The sequence below is a fragment of the Sciurus vulgaris genome (genome assembly GCF_902686455.1).
Source record: "Sciurus vulgaris genome assembly, chromosome: 3".
Lineage (NCBI taxonomy): Eukaryota > Metazoa > Chordata > Mammalia > Rodentia > Sciuridae > Sciurus > Sciurus vulgaris.
In genome coordinates, this window is record NC_136463.1 from 49353458 (window position 1) to 49373462 (window position 20005).

General features: G+C 41.0%; 1 protein-coding gene across 2 annotated transcripts in view; it reads right to left on the minus strand.

The window, feature by feature from the left end:
• Positions 1-1230: 1230 nt before the first annotated feature.
• The window catches only part of MYOCD (myocardin), a 98187-nt gene continuing 79412 nt past the window's right edge, over positions 1231-20005 (minus strand). For both annotated transcript variants that reach the window (XM_079135289.1, XM_079135290.1), the window contains 5 exons: positions 16934-17863; positions 14403-14546; positions 13233-13361; positions 9109-9166; positions 1231-7073 (listed from right to left, as the gene is read on the minus strand). In XM_079135289.1, coding sequence (XP_078991415.1) covers positions 6502-7073; positions 9109-9166; positions 13233-13361; positions 14403-14546; positions 16934-17863 — 1833 coding nt within the window. In that variant the 3' untranslated portion in view covers positions 1231-6501. The remainder of the gene's footprint in view (positions 7074-9108; positions 9167-13232; positions 13362-14402; positions 14547-16933; positions 17864-20005) is intronic.

Below are 20005 nucleotides of genomic sequence, written 5' to 3' on the forward strand. Positions count from 1 at the left end.
AACCCGTGCAAGGTATCTGCTAAGACACAGGAATGAGAAACTCACCCAAGTTGAAATTCCTGCACTTGGGAATGCTGGCAACCTCTTTGTTTGTACATGGGATGAGTCCACCAGAAAGCAAGACCAAAGCAAGGGAAGGTGGAACCATGGTATAATAAAAAATTAATCCTCATCTAAACCAGCATTTGAGACCCTCTAGCTCAGAGCTCTTTAGTTATCATAGTTCTTGCCACATGCATTATATATTCACCAACAAGAAAATGACGGGCATAATACATTTAGGAGAGAAAAGCAGGTTCCTTAGGGAGGCTACATGTATTTTACAGGTTATCTTAGGCCCAATTTATTCTATGTTTTATTTAGTTTGCTCAGTTGCTAAACTGATGAAGATCTTAGGTTGGATAAGGTGTATGGGAATTTTAATGGGCATATTGATATAGCTTGAGAATCTGTTTTGCAAAAGTGCTTATTTTATTAGTAAGACCAGAAGGTCATATTGCTTTTCACACTCTCTGAAGCTTTTTTCTTAATGGATGGAGACTCACCATAGATTCCTTACTTCTCCCCACCCATAGTAAGTGTCCCTTTTGTCCAGAAAATCTTATGATGACTGAAGAAAAAGGTGGCTCGTGCATGTGCGCGCACACACACACACACACACACACACACACACACACACACAATATTTCCTCCCCTCTTCTCTTATTTTCAAGGGGTTTCTGTATCTGACCATCAAAAAGAAAAATTCTAAAATTCTGACAGTTGTTTTAAGTTGTGGGACAGACAGATCTCCAAGTAATAGACACTGATATTTGACCATGGAGAAAAAGATAAGAATCTGTGTGGAAGATAGCTTTTATCCTAAAAGGGCCCTCCACTCTCCCTTTTGGAAAAACGAAGACCCCTTTTATCAAGGCTAAAAGGTTTCTAGTTAGAGGATTGGGAGATTCCCAGTGTCCTTGCTTATAGCAAATGCAAGAAGTGCAGGCATGGTGTGCTTTGGTATCAGGGGCTTTGGAGGAGGGCAAATCAAAATCTGACTATTGTCTCTGCCATGTTTTAAATTATGTAACCCTAGGCAATTTGCTTAGACTCTCTGAGTCTCAATTTCTTCATTTACAAATTGTTGATAATAATGGTACCACTTCATCAGGCTGTTGCAAGGATAGAAGGAAATGGTCCTTATAAAGAGCATAGTGCTGTACCAGGGTCAAGAAATAAAGGCTGACATCTCTTTAAAATAAACATTTTATTTAAAAATATATGCATTTTTTAAAAAAAAGAACACATGCCAACTTTGGTACTTTAGCCATTGCTTCTTTGCTCTTCCCAGTAATCCACATTTTTCTTATAGAGTCAAGCAAAGGAGACCAATGTGAATATACCACCATGCAGGGGTTTGCAGACAACACATGCTTGCTCCTTTTTTCTTTACAAAGTGCCTCCTTGTGTTTCACTGAGGGAGGAGGATTTTAAGACCCAGCAATCCATTGCTGTTGTTCCTCACTGCAAGGCCATTGGAACTGAGCTCTGGGGAGCTGTGTGGGTCTTGTTCCTTTGAAAAACATTAAAATAGCTTCCAGGATCTCCATTTCTATACTCCTTTTCCATAAACACCCAGGAATAGTTCAGTCATCCATAGAAAACACATCTTCCCCCTGTCTATGAAGGGAGCATGTGGTTAAAATAAACCCAAGAGAATTCTAGAGGTTTGTTTGTCTTAATCCACAGGGAATATCACTGAATCCTAAAATTGGAAGGGAACTTACTCACATGTTATTGGATTCAATGAATCTTAGCACAATATCCCTAGCTGATGATAACAAAATTCTTCACAAACCCCTCCCTGGCTTGAAATCATCTCCCCACAGACAGTCTCAGCCCAGCCAGGGCCATTGAATACAACCAACCAACTCTCAGCACTGTAGGACTATCTTGTCCCAGCGTGGACTCAATCTATTAATAACATCTAATAAAGCATCAGCAATGTCAGCATCTGAGCCACCCTGTTGGTTTATAATTAGATTTATGGGGAACTGAAGACCCTAGACTCTATTCTACTCCAAGTTGTCTCACATCTGAAAGCAAGCCATGATCAGCATTTGTGGGCTCCTCACTGTGAGGAATGCAGCAAAAGCCTGAGAGGAAGGGGAAAACAAAGTTACCTTCACACTCTCTGAAGCTTTTCTCTTAATGGATGGAGACTCGCCAGAGATACCGTATTTCTCCCCACCCATACATAGTAAGTGTCCCTTTTGTCCAGAAAAACTGATTCTGATGACTGAAGCAAGAGGTGGCACACACAAACACACAAATATTTCTTCCACTCTTCCCTATTTTCAAGGGGTTTCTGTATCTGGCCATCAAAAAGAAAAATTCTAAAATTCTGACAGTTGTTTTAAGTTGTGGGACAGACAGATCTCCAAGTAATAGACTACTGCCATTTGACCATGGAGAAAAAGATGAGAATCTTTGTGTGGCAGATAGCTTTCATCTTAAAAGGGCCCTCCACTCTCCCTTTTGGAAAAACGAAGACCCCTTTTATCAAGGCTAAAAGGTTTCTAGTTAGAGGATTGGGAGATTCCCAATGTCCTTGCTTACAGTAAATGCAAGTCCATCATTCGACCTCTGAACAATCTGTGCTGAATCCATCCAGTGTTGGATATCTCATGCTTTGCATGCAGTAGGCATCAAATAATTATTCACTGGATGAGTAAACTTGATGTGGGAGTTTTCAACCAGACTGCTCTAGAAGATTGAATTTATAGTAAACAATTTTTAAAAAGAACTATTTTGAATGCTTGGGTAGGGTGATATTTTTTTTCCTTTCAGATTGGAAATAAATGTTTTTGAATGGCCTAAGACTTTCACTTCACAGACCTTTGACAATTTAGGTGGAGGCTGTCTTGCTTTCCACGTTTACAGGTGCAATCATTGGATTGTTAAAAATGGCTTCTCGTTTACAAATTTGTGATTTAGTTTTCATAATGTTCAGCTTTTATATCTAAGCCGAACTAAGAGGTTCATAGATCAGGAAGTTGGGCCTGTTTTATTCATTCCTCTTTCCCTCTTTTACTTCTCCATTTCTTTCTTCCTCCTTTCCTCCTTCCTTTCTCCTCCTTCTTCCTCCCTCCTTCAGTCCCTTCCCTCTTCTCTTCCTCTCCCCCTCCCTCTCTTTCCCTCGTAGATGTAGTCTCAGCATCATTTTAGGAGGCAGCATCATTCCTAATGAGCAGGCTTACTGAGATTGCTTGCAGGAATACATGTTGTTTTTGTTTTTTTTTTTTTCTGATCCCATTAGGTGAATATGAATCAACTGGATTGTGACCGGATTGGGAATGGCTGCAAAGGTCTGCATTTCTGCATCACTGTGGTGAGTCCAGGGGTCTTAACTACACATGGTCATCTTCAGCTCTAAAAGCATTAAGAAATATGAAATGTGGTCACTTCTCTGCATATCTTTTAATCATGCTCAATTGGCCACCATAAAAGAGGACACAACCAAGAATTGAAAATAAAAATCCCCAATAAGAGACAGATGGATTAACATGAATTATCCGATTGAGAGTAGCTATCTTCATTACTTCCTGCCTGAGTATCTCCAGTTTTTTCCCCCAAATTTCCTAGACATAGGGTGAATATGGCATATGGAGACTGTGGGAGGTGAATGAGACTAGTTATCTAGTGATCTGCTCTTAACTGTGTTAGTTTGTGGTAGCAAATAGGAGCTATCTTAATTTTTGTCTCCTGGGAGTCTTGTATTTCAGCCTTAAGGAATATGCAAAAAACAATCCAATGAAAAGGCACAGTCTTAGCCAAGTGTGGAGGCCTCCTAACCAGGTCTAATTCCTCAGATAGAAATTCCCAAAGGAAAACATCATTAACACTCAGAACAGGTCTTGAAGTCAGGCTACCATGTGAGTTTGTTTTCCAAAAGTAAAGAAAGGGGGAAAGATAACATACAAAAGTGGACCCAGCAGCAAGCTTCGTCAAGACTCAAAACATCAACATCTGAGGAATAAACCAATGTGTGGAATGTGTCAATAAGGTCTCTTTCCCATACCTTCATCTTCATAGGGAATTTTCCCTCTCGATTTTTTTTTTGTTATGATAACTGACATACAAGCAAAATAATAAAATTTACCATGCAGATCTTTTCAAGCACAATGCAGATCGAGGAATGTACGTTAAGTTTCATGTTCTTTTTTTGTACTCTTCTACAAAAGACTATTGCCATCAGCAGCTGCTAAAGGTGGAGCTGTTCTGTCTTTTCACATCCATATTCATTGGTAAGAGGAGCTTGTTCATGGTCAGCAAGTGGCTGTGAGTCACTGGGCTGGAGCCCTTAGTCATACACAGAGCGGCAACGTGTGGTCTGGCTAATTAACAGGAACACGTAGTGAGAAGGCCAGGTATCATTCACAGCAGATTGAGGGTTAAAGGCTTCTGGTATGGAACTCTGTAACACTGCTTTCAAGATAACATGCACACACACGTGTGCATGTATGCATATGTATGTATGTGCATACGCACACACATGTAACATGCACATACGTATACATCTAGATGTGTGCGTGTGTGTGTGTGTGTGTGTGTGTACCCTCAACCCAAAATAAGATCTGGCAGCTTTCAGAGTAACAGTCACCCAAAACACTCTGTGTTCACACATTTTTACAAGTTAACAATGGAATGACTTCTAAAACTTTGGTTTAGAAGAAACCAAAATGAGAACTTTTTAACATCACAACATTTTTGATTATGTTCTCTATAAGTGCACAGTGAACAACATTTTTTTTACAAGAGAAAAATCAGTGACTTAGTGACTTAAATTAAAAAAATAAAACAGCAATGGCTACTTTCTACAGCATGCAACATTATAAAATGGTGAACTGGAGCCACTGTGAGCCTTAGAGACTGTCCTGCAAATTGAGTTTTTTTTTTTTTTTCCCTCTTTTTCTCAACTCCCTTCCAAAGCACAAGAGGTAATGAAGAATGCTCATTAGACCATGGTCTTTTGTTTCTTCCATCGCTTTCAATGTGCAATTGTGCTTTCTTTCAGAAACCCAGACCTCTCCTGTAAATATGATCCATACTTATCTTTACAATATAATGATTTCCAATTTCCCCAGAGCAACACAAATCTAAGATTGCTTGTAAGTCAAATGAGAGTAAGAATGAGCTTTGTGACGGATGGGACAAGTCACCAGTTTCTTCCTAAGGAAATTCTTGCCACTTCTTTGGCAGCAAATTGTGCTTGTGAAGAATGGGTTCTGTGGGAGAACCTGGACTTTTAACCTTCTAAAAAAATGACTTTCTTAGGAGTATGGCAGCTTGTTAGAGCTGAGACATCCTCTCCTTCCAATATTAGGCCAAAAAAAGAGAAAAATCTTCAAAAGAGGAGTAGGAAAAGATCGGACATCTTGAAAGAAAAATGGAGTGGGAGAAAGATAGTGGACCCCCCCGCTCCCCATAATAAGAACAAGAACAAGAACAAGAACAACACAACAACAACAACAACAGGTTGGACCTCTGTGAGTAACAAGCCTGTAATAGTAATCCATGGTATGTATTCCTAGGATGTGTGAAGAATGTTGGTTTCTAGTCCCATCTAAATTATCCCTGATAATGGCCTCCTGGGTCTAGAGATACCCTTCTACCTGCCTATCTCTAGCTTTTGGAACTAAAGGGGTTCTTGTTGGAGAATCTGAGGAATCTTCTTCTATGGTTTTCTTGTTTCAAAGTTCTCAGCTATTACACAAGGCTTATCAGCACATGGATGATGGGAATGACTGGGTTACTGGCTGAAAAAGAAAAAAAGATCTAAATGGAGTTCTCTGGACTCAAAGCAAGTTAGTTGTTATCAGTGACCACACGGTCCAGGATTGGAACCACTCCAGTGGGGGCAGTTTTGGGATGGAAGGACGTTATGTTGATCATGCTTTCCTGGGAATGGATTGGTTCTGTCCCTCTATTACCACAAGGACTCCCTAACTGAAGTTGGACCTAGTTGCTCTTTTGAAAGACAGATAATGGAGACATATAGGAAGCAGCCTCCACCATCAATATATCTTCCATAATCTTTTAGGGGCTGGCTTCCTCATGCTCCCCAAAGATTTAATGCTTTTTTCCATAGTATGTCTAGTAAATTCATGACAAAAGCTCACAGTATGAGCTTATGCTCCAATAATGCCTGAGAAAAACTATGGGCTAGAAAAACTATTGGCATTCAAAAAGGCAGTGAAAAAGAATTCTTTTGCATTTGTACTCGAGAATGCATATTTCTGAATGCATTGCTGAAATTATTGACAGTTACTGAATGTTAGTAAATATGACATCATATATATTTTTTAAAAAATGACTCCTGCTTATTCTTGTTGATTGTCACAGAAGCTTCCATTGCTTCTTTCTCATTTTCTTCTTCTGGGTAATGTAAGTACTTAATGGTTGGGTGATAAGACATCCTCTATGGAATTCCTATTGGTCTTCCTTAGCACTGGCGTTCTACCACTGCTGTAGGTGAAGGTCCATGGGAGAATTCAAATTGAGATCGGTGACATCCAGGAAATCAATGTTGAAGATGCTGGGGCCGCTGGTGGCCAGGGAACTGAAGCCTGGTGTAGAGCTTGGTGGAGTGAGGTCCAGCCACTCCATGGTTTCCCACGGAGATTCTGTGAAGCTTAACTGCAGCCCACTGCTGTCCACAGAAGAGGGAGAAAACTGCGTCTGCATGGGAGAGAGGGGGCCTGGCAAGATCTCATGCGCATTGAAGAGGTCTTCTGCAGCCTTTCCGGAGAAGCCATCCATGATCCCATCAAAAGGAGGCTCCTCGTTCCCGATTTTGAGAAGGGCAACATCGCTCATCTTTCCTAAGGGGCTGTGGGAATTTAATAAGACTTCCAGGTGCTCGTCACTGTCGGCAGCATAGTGATCAAAGGAGAGCTGTCCTCCTGAAGATGCTGGTTCGAAGGAAGCCGAGGGCTTGGGGAGGACCGTGGCAGGGCTTCGGGAAGGCCCGGGTATCTTTGGGACTTTTTGAAGACAAGAATGATCCTCTCTGGCATCAGCTGGCATTTCTGTTGACAAAAGACAATGCAAATTGTTAAGTCACTTCAAATTGAGCACGGCACACAAGGAATGAATAAGTTACACTGAGGTACAAAATATGGTCGCGCTTCTTTGCTCATTGTCCATTACCCTGTTTCATCCCTGAACCTCTCTCTGAATCTCTACTTCTTCTTCCCTCAGGTCTCTTCCAAAAAACCCTTTTGTTCTCGAACGTCCACTCTGATGAAGGAGCTGTCTCCATCAGATTCCTTTGCCTCCTCTTCCCTGGCCCCTGACTGTGACCTGAGAACGCCGTGACCTCTTTCACAATCTCCATGGGGGCCCGCTTACCTCAGGGTTGGCAGGTGGGTGATTGCCATTTTTCTGGTCATTAACCCCCCTTCTTCCTACCACTTCTCAGAGGTTTCACAGCCCTTTGGCCACTTCTGTGTTTCTCATTCTCTGTCACTTCAACGTCTTCAGGAACCACCCATTGTCCATGCTGGCTTCTAGTTCCTTGTCCAACCCCTGAGTGATGCTTGCATTCCCCCACGGTTGGACACACCTTGGATCCTACCCACAAATAATGCATCCCTCTAAAAGGACCACTTCAAGAAAATTTCCCCCTCTCTGTTCCATCTCATCTCTTAAGTACCCTAGGACACTCAATGATTAAGTAACCCAGGATAAAAATTTCTCAGTCCTTTGGAGTCACTCCAGGCTGCTGCCACTACCACTTACTCACTGTCATCAGCTTTTCGTGCATCACACCCTCCACATTATCTGCTCCATCGTGGTGGTTACTTTTTGTCAAATACCCTCAACCTCCTCTCTTCCGACTTTTCACCATACCACCATAGCAAAATGCCAAGACTGGATTAGCTTTACCTTTGGCTTTCCCTGAATCAACTGGACGTTTGAACGGAAAAAAATCACACAACTAAGCTGACTAATTTTGTTTTAAATCCACAGTGTCAAGCTCACCACTATTAGCATGAATACTGCCTAACACTCTGACCATGATTCTCTAGAAAACCCAGCTCATTCATGATCAACTGGAGACCGTTCTTCTTTCCTTGGCTTTCCCATACCACTCCCTCTGCAGCCACATTCTTCGCTGACCCTGCCACCTACTTCATTTAAAAAGGGGCATCTGGGGGCTGGAGATGCAATTCAGTGGCAAAGTGTTTGCTTAACATGTGTGAGGCCCTAGGTTCCAACCCCAGCACCACAAAAAAATATACCGATCACAAAAGGGGGAGCATCTGATATGAACTCTCTCTCATCTTTCCATCACAAGATTTACATGCATATCTGCACTGGCAGGCACACATTTCTTTCTTCTTCCTTCTTAATCACACAGGAAATATCTGTTCACTTGCTATCCACTACACAGAGGAAGAGACTTCGTCTAGTGAAGAATGAGCCTGGCCACTACGTCTCTGAGTCCTCTCAAGCTTTCATGCAACTGCTTAAGGATTCAGCCCTGAACTTTTCTTTATACCTACACATATTCTCTTTTGGTCTTTTATTCATTTTTTTTTTTAATTCTAGGTGCATACTTCATAATGTTTTAAAATCAATAAAACAGTTGAAAGGAAGAAAGAACACCATGATTTTTTTTTTTATTGTTAACTTGAATAACATTTAAGTATGAATGGACCATCCAGGGGAAGATTACTAATTGCATTTCACTTTGAGTAGGTAGTACAAAACTTTCATTATCTGCTTGGTTCTTTTTCTCTTATAATTAAGAAGACAGGGACATTGAGATTAGAACTGTAGAAAGAAATTATGTAGCAAGAGAAAACATTTAGGGAAGCAGAGATTGGGTTGAAAAGTGAAAACTTAAATGATGACTGCAAAGTGTTCTTTGGATGAAGGCAGAGAGGAATCATCTGCTAAGCTTTTTTTATCTGCTCCAAAAGTGCACTGGAAGCTCACAGGAAATGACTCTCTACCTGCAGTCCACCTGGTGCATCTGACCTTGGTCTTGGGCATTCTTTCCCTAGAGTTTGCATAGGTGCAGAGGGTCCTGATGGACAGGACACCAGGCAGTCTTACCTCCACTCTCAATGAGGACATCCAGGAGTTCATCCATCTGCTGGCTCCGAGTCATTTGCTGTTGCAAATTAACCAAAGGAGAGCATAGCAGTTACAAGGTATTTACTTATGCAGGAAATCATTATGGGTGGCACTATAGGTTTTCAAACTAGATTTGGCTACGTATTTTTTAAAATAGTAAAAAAAATACAAATAACATATAATTTACAATCTAGAACATTTTAAGTGTACCATTCAATGACATTAAGTACATTCACATTTTTGGGCAACCATCGTCATCATCCATCTACAGAACTCTTTTTATCTATTCATTAAACTCTATTCATTAAAGAATAACTCCCCAGCCATGCCCCAGCCCTTAGAAACTGACCATTCTACCTTCTTTCTCCATGAATTTGGTTACTCTAGGTTCCTTATATAAGTGAAATCATATTGTATTTCTTCTTTTGTGACTGGTTTATTTCACTAAGCATAGTTTCCTCAAGCCTCATCTATGTTGTAGCATGTGTCAGAATTTCCTTTCATTTAAAAATTTTTATTCTTGGTATTGAGGATTGAGCCCAGGAGGAATACTTAATCACTGAGCTACTTCCCTGGCATTCTTATTTTTTTATTTTGAAACAGGATCTCATTAAGTTGCTCAGGGTCTTGCTAAATTGCTGAGGTTGGCTTTGAACATGTAATCATCAGTTCCTGAGTCACTGAGATTACAGGTGTGTGCAATGGCACCCAGCTCGTTTCATTTTTGAAGACTGAATAATATTTCATTGTATAGATCTAGTACATTTTGTTTACTCATTCACCTGTCAATGGACACTTGGATTGTTTCCACCTTCTGGCTATAGTGAATAATACTGTTATGTCCGTGGGTACAGTGGTGAAAGATTTTTGAACTATGTTTGATTAACTCTCAGTGTAAATTTTAGGCAGGTGATCTACAGAATGAAATAAGCCACTACAATAAGAAAAGGAGAAAACAGGCAGAATGACCCCCAATGAGGAATATATACTTTAGAATAAGCTTGGTTGTTTGTACATCCTAGAAGCAGGGTCATCTCAAACACAGAAAAAAATACCTTTCTCACTGTGAAGTGAGAATCTATCTCTTATTTGACTTGTCTGGAACCTGGCCCACAGTTCCTCAGTTCCTCTTTGCGAAAGCTTTAGGAACTAGTAGACCCTGTGGAGTTCACCTTCTCTGCTCTATTCATCTGTGTTAAGTGTAGTCTCGTTTCTGAAAGTTCACTCTGCCTGACCTTTTGCTTTTCTTTTGAAATTGTGAAGGATCAGCTGATGTTTCAAGATCCATGGGGACGAAGCGGAGACAGCAAGAGCATTGAAGCATCTCACTTCCAGGAGCCCAAAGTCAATAGGCATGGGTGTCAATAATCAATATGGATGGCAACGCTGCTCCAAGCGTGAGTCATTTGCCAGTTCAGAAGGCACCACATGGCTCCAAGTTTTGGCAGGTAATGTAAATGAGCCAAAAATAGAAGAAAGAGAGGAAGCGTGCCCAGCACAGCTGTGGCCCAGAGAAGCACTGGGTACTTTGCTTTAGGTTATTGTTGTTTGGCAGAAAAGTGGCTCCCATGTTGGAAGATTCCCTAATTTTTCAGAAATGAGAAAGTCCACTTTTCATAGCATCTCTTGATCTTGGGCATACTTTACACCAAAGGAAATTTACTGTCTTGCTTTTGGGATGCTTAGTCAGTGGGCAGCAACTGATGTAATGTTCATTTCTGTACTGAGCACATCCAAGTTCAGACCTTCAATATCGTCAAAGGATTGGTTCCAGGACCCCCACTTAATACCCATATCCCCAGACACTCGAATTTCTTGTATAAAATCATGTAGTATGGGGCTGGGATTGTGGCTCAGTGGTAGAGCACTTGCCTAGCATGTGTGAGGCATTGGGTTCGATTCTCAGCACCGCATATAAGGAAATGAATAAAATAAAGGTCTATCAACATGTAAACAAATTTTAAAAATTTTAAGTCATGTAGTATTTGCATAAAAACCTACACATATTACATATATCCTCATGTATACTTTAAATCATCTTTACATTACTTATATTACCTGATATACTGAAGTTGTTGTACCATATTGTTTAGGGAGTCACGTACAAGTCTGTACATGTCTTTACAGATGTAACCCTCATAGGCCTAGTATAGCACATGAATGGGACATGAGGTGGACGATGCTCAAACAAGCTTTGGAGAGAGAGGGGGGGAATCTGTGAAGTGGCGGGAGGCTAACACAAGGCACGCATCACTTTATTTGCTTGAGTTCTACATAGTGCTTGGCATGTGGCCAGTTCAAGTGTGATGGGCTGACAGATCTGGCTCCATGAGAATGTTTTAGGCCAGACTCTAAGGGAACTGACTAAACAGACTCCATTTTGATCTGAGACTCCATGTTATGTTGGAAATAAGCTTCTCCCATGGGAACACCCCGCCTCTGTGCCCATCATCAGTTACTTGGTGTGACATGTTTAACAATACAGAATGATAATTCCTATGTAAAGAAAAATTGCTCTCTTCTGATTCCTATTGCTCCTAAACAATGTACCATGTGAACAGCGATTGTGTGGATGTTAGTAACCATTCTTTAGGTTGTACCTAGGTAAGGGTCATTTTGACCCATGTCCCCCTCTGTTGATGATCTCATGATGTTAATGTGTAATTTCGAATCATAGCAACAGACACTTGTGATTAATGTGATTTTTGGTATAAGAACCCCTACAACCCTGTGGTTGGGGCTGTTCTTACAATAGCCATTTTTTGGGGCATTGTGTGAGACAGTCAGCCGGCCGGCTTAATAAACTCTCAAATTTGGACTTCTCAGTGGTGATCGGTCTGTTCTTAAGTTGTACCCCATAACATCAAGGTTTTTTTTTTTTTTTTTTTTTGAACTTGCAGAATTTTTTTTCACAAAGCATGTTGAATCCATGACACACAGGGCTGACTATGTAAGATCACTTACTGCTTTTCTTTATTGTTGTTGTTGTTATTATTATTTTTTAGAGTGGTACCAGGGATTGAACCCAGGGGCATTTAGCCACTGATCTACATCTTCAGCCCTTTTTAAATATTTTATTTTGATACAGAGTCTCCCTAAGTCGCTTAGGGCTTGGCTATATTGCTGAAACTGGCTTTGAATTTGTGATCCTCCTACCTCAGCCTCCCAAGCTGCTGGGATTACAGGCATATACCACCACTCTGGGCCTATTTTTCTTTTTCTTACTTTTGTATTTTGAAACTTTCCTAACATCAGTGAAAGTAGAGGATACAAGGAACCTCCCTGAATTCATCATTTAGCTTCAACAACCTTCAATATTTTGCCTGGACTGTTGCATTCTAAAGCCAGGAAGAAATGTTAGTATTGCCTCGACAATTTCTTTCACGTATTTGAGAACCTACCATGTGCCCAAACAATATGGTAAGTGGTAGATTATGTAGAATCCTTACAAAATAAATATGGACCCTCTTTTATAGAAGTTGAGTATGTGCCCAACCTTAGTGGCAGTGGCAGGTGGCCGAGCTGGCACTGAGGCCAGGCATCCTGGATGCCATCCCAGCCTCTTCTTCCTGCATGTCTCAGCTTCTATGGGTGCTCCTTGACTTACGAAGGGATTACACTCTGATAAGCCCACAGTCAACTGACAATACCACAAGTCAAAAGTGTATTTAATACACCTACGCGACCAGGCATGATGGCTTAGCAACAAAGCACAACGGAGCATGAGGTGCTTTCCATCATGGCTGTGGGGCTGACTGGGAACTGAGGCTTGCTGCTGCTGCCCAGCCTCAAGAGAGGATTATAGCCCATCACCAGCCTGGGAAAGAATCCAAACACAAAGTACAGTTTTGAGTGCAGTGTACAGTGCCTTGCTTCATACCATCATAAAGTTGAAACATCATAAGCCGAACTATCCTAAATGGGAACCATCTGTATACACATATAATACCATCAATACTCTTAGTGTGTACTTTGCTCATTCCGTTGGGGAGGCACCCAACACACTCAACATCAGAATTTACAGACTGCGTGAAGTTTAACAATATACAACCATGTCCACTGAGTCCATCTGACCTTGCATAAGAAACAAACCATGTGATTACCTGCTTGACTGCATCTTCATAGGAAGGAGGCTGTGTTATCTCTGAAACTGTTGAACTTGACTTAGAAAAAGTTGGGGATGCGATTGAAAACTTTGGCCCCGCCTTATCAGAAGAGTGTAAACCAGCCATCTGTGCGTCAGTAAAGTACAGAGAAAGGCGTTCAATTCATGGATCAGAAGTGGTATTGCTTCTGTTCTAGAATTCACAAGCTACTTAAAAAACTAGATCTAAGACAACAACCACAACAGTAACTAGCCAGAGATAAGATAATAATAACTACTTCTAGTTTACCAACAATAGTATATATTCCTGGGGATTTATTGCTGGTGGTATCTTAAAGTGGGAATCCTACAATTTTATTTCCCCCTAAAGTGCACCCTCTTCTCTTGGGAGAAAACAAGAAAAAACAAGGAAAGAAAATCAGAGTCTAACCCAATACAAAGGAATTCACCAACTCAGGAATTTCCAGAGTAATTCATTCTCCAGGTCATTTCATTCCAAGCATATATTTGCTGAGTTAGAGGCATTGCTGAGTCTCTGTCGGGATCAGCTTTGTTTATTGTAAGTATGTTCTCCTGTGGGTGCCTGGCCCACATCAGGCCCCCCATCCCTTCTCTGCTCTGTGGCATGTGACCCTTTTATGTCATGACTAGCTTATATTTGTCTCCCTCCTACCGCCTTATTGCACCTTGGAACACCTCATATTCTGGATATTTCCCACCCCTGGTTTCTTCTGCCAGATGATGCACATCATTTCTCCCTTTTGCCACAGACATATGGCACTGTGATCCCAACTTTTTGCACCTCTCTGGTCCTTTTCAAGAATTCCTGTACCTCGCTTTTCTTCCAGCATTCTTTTCCTATGCACCTCTATTCCAATCTTCAACTTCACAGAAACTGGTTTGCTGCCCACACTGCTTTGCAAACACACCATGCCATTTTCGTCACCACAATTACTGGAATGACTCCTAGCAATGATTCCCTGGGAGATTTCTTAACTCATATTTGTATATCCATTTCAAAGCATTTCAAGAGAACCTGTTTCTCTCTGAAATGAAATTTTCTTCTGTCTTTGAACCTCGTCATTTACATTACAGTACGGGGGAGGGAGGCCCAGAAGGGAGAAGAGGTGATATGTATCTCAGGTCTAAACTTTTACCAGGTACTTACCTTTGGCTGTACACCTGGGCTTTTAGGGCAAGGGTTGCCCCCAGCACCATGACTGCTATCTGCCTGGGCTCCAGAGAAAGCAGGGTGGAGGCTGGAAGGCTGGGGAGAGAAGCTTGGAGGATGGCCGTCGTGTGCCCCTGAGTTCTGTAGAAAGGAAGAAGTGCCCGCTCAATGTCAGAGGTGTGCTGTCATATTGCTTTTGCAGGTCTCTGCCCTGTGCCCCTTGGAGTCTTATCTTTACAGAAATTCCCAAATTCTATTAGCAGAGGAATGTGCCTAAAATCTGCCTTTGCACTTTTCACATACTGCTCACAAATTTCCAGTGCCTCTCACAAATTCCAGCATAGGATCTCCACCTCTAATGTGGATAAGTGTTCAATTTGCAGTTTGCTTCTGGTACTGTTTACTCCTCTGCAAGCTTAAACTCTTACACCAAACGTGAGACTGTACAGAACACTGTACAGTCCACCTCACCATCTTTGTTCACCTGGAAGGTCCTTTTCTTGCTTCCCTCCCTGTTTCAATGCTACACTTCTGGTAAAGTCTGATCCATTCACAAAACCTTCCTAGACCTTTATGATCAACCTTTTTCCCCCATCTAACAACTTTGTGTGGCATTTAATGTTATATAGGCACAGTCTTGTCTATATTGTTTTATATATATATATATATATATATATATATATATATATATATATATATATAATTTTTTTTTTTGCGGTGCTTCGGATTGAACCCAGGGCCTTGTGCTTGCAAGGCAAGCACTCTACCAACTGAGCTATATCCCTAGCCCTATTGTTACATTTTTTAACATGAAATTGTTAATGTTTTCAAAGAGTTTTGTAAACCATAAATCATTGTACAAATACTTCTTGATAGCACCAAAATCATCAAAATTGAAAACTATGGCCCAGAGCTACATGGCCAGAGCTATTTTTTTCCACTGCTGCCTAGGACATTATGGATTCAATAAATATTTGTTAACAATGATGATAATCCATTTTAGGCCCAATGCCCCCACAGTGCTCCTCAGGAATGGGTATCACTCATTTGAATGTGTTGTTTTGGTAAGCTTGTGCCAATGTATTTTCATTATCTTTGGCCACACCTCATACTCCCAAGGTAGCAATATTCAGTGTGAAAAGGACATGAACTTTACAATCAACTAATCCTGGTTCATGTGATCCTCGGCAAAGGGTCTAACTTCCCTGAGCTTCATTTCCTCAATGATGACTAAAGAATAACTCAGTTGTTTTGACAATGAATTACTTATATGCATGCCTCTTAATACTTGGCACTTGGCATGTATCCAATCAGCATGGGGTTTCTTCCTATTCCTTTCCTAATTCCAGAACCTTTTTATAATATAATTTACTTTCTCAAAGGGACTCATACTCACTTTCTCAAACATTCACCAACTTCAGGGACAAAATGAAAGTCTTCTCTAATCATGTTGGTCTAGTCTTTGAATTACTCTTTAGGTCTACACCTCTTCTAACTCCTAATTTCTGAACATTCCACACATGCTCCCACCTCAGGAACTCTTTCTGTTTCTCTTTTGCCTTTAGCAACTTCACCAAAATATTCATGAGGTTTTTCTCTTTTAACTCTTTCAAGGTTTTGCCCAAATGTCCCTGGCCCTTTGATTCAAGGTTATAAATTTCCAAACTTCTCACACAAATACAACACTCTCTCTGCTCTTTCTCCATGAGATGTATCATCTTCTGATACGTTATATAATTTACTTTTTAAAGATTTTTTTTGCATATTGTCTGTCTTCCCATGAGATAGAGATTATTTGGCTAGTTCAGCACTAATCTCCAGCGGCTAGAATAGAGCATGGCACAGAGTAGGTGCTGGGTAAATACTTCTACTATACAGACAATTACATGGAGAGAGGAATAAGGTCTGGTAATTTCCACTTAGGCTCACTTGATGAAATGATTTGGGCTATCATAAGGGTTGATTCCAAGCAGTCCTGAGAGCAGTGGTCAGCAAACTATAGTCCATAAATTAAATTGTGTTTATTGCCTGTTTTTACAAATAAAGTTTTATTGGAGCCACATGCATTCATTTACAAGATATCTATGACTCCTTATGTGATGAAAGGGCAAAATTAAGTAGTTGTGACTTGCAAAACCCCAAATATTTACCATCTAGTACATTCTTTTAATTAATTAATTTGGCACAAGGGATTGAGTCCAGAAGTACTTTACCATTAAGCTGTATCCCCAGCCTTTTCTAATTTTTTATTTTGAGACAGGTTTTGCTAAGTTGCAGGGACTGCTCCTCAACTTGTGATCCTCCTCCTTCAGGCTCCCTCCCAAATCGCTGGCCTTACAGGTTTGAGCCAGGGTGCCTGGCTCCATCTGACCGGTTACAGACCAAGTGTGCCAGCCCTGTCTTAGAAGATAACTGAATTTGGTCTACTGTGGAGTCTTGGTAGATTGTATTGCCTCTTTAGTAGCTGAAAATTCATCTTCTGCTTCCTGAAAGAGGGATACACTGGGTGTGTTGCAAGGTGTTCTTACCTGTGCGGTGCACACCTGGCTGATGGGTGAGGAGACCCTGTGCCCTTCTCCCTGCGACCCGGAAGATGAGGGTAGGAAGTAATGGTTGTTGGGCGATGGGGGCAGACTGATGTGCTGTGGGCTTTTCAGAGCTCCCAGTGGTGAATGCTGAGGGGAGCATTGGGGACTGAGAAATGTGGAAGAAAGTACGTTGGTTTGACCTGAGGACTCCACACAGTGAGCATTTCCAAGGGGTAGGAGTTGAGCAGCTTCGCAAGCCGATGGTTGACTCTCCGAGCTGTTTTGTCCTTTCACAGATACTTGTTGGGATGCAAAAGGACAGCTGGAGACCGCATCTTCCTGCTTGATGGGGGCAGTTAAGAAAGGTAGGGGCTTCTTCTCTGGACAGTTATTGCTTTTCTGCTTCTGGAGTTGCATCCTCAGCTCTTCCACCTGCCTTTGTTCTTGCTGCAGTTTCCAGGTAAGTTCATTTATCACCTTCTGCTTCTCCACCAGCATCTTGTCCTTCTCGGAGTCCAACCCATCCAGCTCGGAAGGACCCGAGCCCCCATTCAGGCTGCTCATGAGACTTTCCTCGGTGCAGACATGCACTGGGGACGGGTGCAGGCCAAAGGACGGGGAGGCGTCGTTGAAGGTGTCGGGCAGGGACCCGGCCACCGACAGGTCAGACGAGGCAGGGGAGATCGGGGGGCTGGAGCTGGTGCTGCCGAAGCGGTAGAAGCCATTGGATAAGGCACTGGTGGAAGGGGAGGACTGGTAATTGGGCAGTGTGTTGGGTGTAACAGGAAACGTGACGGTCGTTATATCTCCGAAGTTGGGCACAGAGTTGCCCGAACAGTCCTGGAAGGGTCGAAGCCGGTCCATGAGGGCTGTTTTGGTGCCTGACACAGGCAAGCCCCGTATTCGAAGCTGTTGTCTTAATTCAGAGACCTAAAGAAACCAGGATGTTGTTAGTGTGCTGTCTAATGGCAATAGTTTTTAAAAAGTCTCATTATTAAATTAGCTTTAAAACATCACATGGAATTTTATAATATTCATTTCTCTTTTTACATTTCTTCCCAATATCTCCTCCTACCATTGATATAAATTGGTTTTGCACAATTTTAATGATTCTTTTTTACTTTATCATATACAGATGCTCCTCAGTGTATGATGGGCTGAGGTCCTGATAATTCCATGGTAAATTGAAAACATCAGAAATCAAAATGCATTTAATTCACCTAACCTTAAAGACCATCTCAGTTGAGTGACACAGTACACCATAGAGTGTGAGTTCATTCTGTTATTATAGGGGAGACTGGGAGCTATGGTCCCTGTTGCCCACATCATCAGAAAGGAGCAGCTAGCAATATGCTAGAAGAGAAGAGTTCAAAATTTGTAGTGCAATGCATACTGAACATGTGTTTGTTCTTTCTCATCATTATAAAGTAAAAAATCATGAGTCATCATAAGTTGGGGACTATCTAAATCAAGTGTTCATGGCCTGAGAGTCATAGAAATGTAGATTTTTTTTTTTTTTTTTTTTTTTTTGCAGTGCTGGGGCTCGAACCTAGGGCCCTGTGCTTGTAAGGCAAGCACTTTACCAACTGAGCTATCTCCCCAGCCCTAGATCTTTAATTAATGGTAAAAGTTACATAATCTGCTGCCCTTCAACCCCCATTTTGGTCCCTGTTCCCATTTTATAGATGAGCAAAGTCGTAGCTGCCTGGTGAAGACACAGCCCTCCCATGATAATCCCCAAGCCTAGCTGAGTTTACAGGACTTCTGGCTTTCTGGGTGAGGCCTCCTCACGACACTCTCTTCCTCAAACATAAGCACACACTTGAGCAACTCAGGGTGTGTGAGAACACATACTCCACCTTGGTTTCAATAAATCTGGGGTGGCAACTGAGATTTTGCATGTCTAACAAATTCCCAGGGGATGTTGATGCTTCAGGTTCCTGGACTAGACTTCGGGACCACAACTGCACATTAACATTTATGTCCTAATTTTAATGATGAGTGGTTGACAGTCATAGAGTGAGTGAGTGAGGGAGAGAGAGAGAGATGATAAAAATATCAGTCCAAACCTTGACCCGGCCTGTTGCCAGCTCTGTGGTCCTTAGTGCCTTATCTGTTACATGGAGATGATAATACATACCTTATATATTTCTGTGAGGGTGCAAATGGCTTGAATGGTTGAATAGTTGAAATAGTTGCTGGTAAAGGGTTGTGTAATGTAAGTACTTATTATTTTTTCCATATATATATATATATTTTTTTTTTTCCCCCCTTGGTACTGGGGATTGAACCCAGGGGTGCTCAACCACTAAGCTGCATCTGCAGCCCACCTATTTTGTATTTTATTTAGAGACAGCATCTCACTGAGTTGTTTAGGGCTTGGCTAAGTTGCGGAGGCTGGCTTTGAGCTCAGGATCCTCCTGCCTCAGCTTCCTGGATATTTACTTATGATATATTATTAAGTGAAAGAAAATTTGAATTGATTCTATTTTTAAGTGAGTTATATAGATAATGTGCATTTTTGAATCTGTTTGCATATGAAGATATCTAGATACATATATACTAAAATGTCAACAATGGACTTCCTTATCTGTATTTTCTAAATACTGCACATAAGCATATTGCTTTTGTGATTAAAAATGAAAATAGATTAAGTAGGTAAGTGTCAATAATTCTGCAAAAAGAATATATAGGAGAATATTCTTTTGAGAGTCTGTAGGAAAAGATCTTTTGAGCATAAATTTAAAGGAAGAAATCATAAAAATATTGACAACAAAAATTTAAAACTTCTATAAGTCACAAGAAACATAAACAAAATGCAGATCCAAATAGCAATCTTGGAAAAAAATGATTGCAGCACAAATAATAAAGTGTTAAAAATCTCAATGTATTAAATTTCTTACCAATAAGAAAGAAAAAGACTGATACCCAATATAAAAATAGATAGCTTCATATAAACAAAAATAAAATTTACTTAATGGCCAATAATGTATGTGTGTCATCATTAGTAATGCAAGAAAGGAAAGTAAAATAAATATGTACCTATGTTGGTATTCATCAAATTGACAAAGA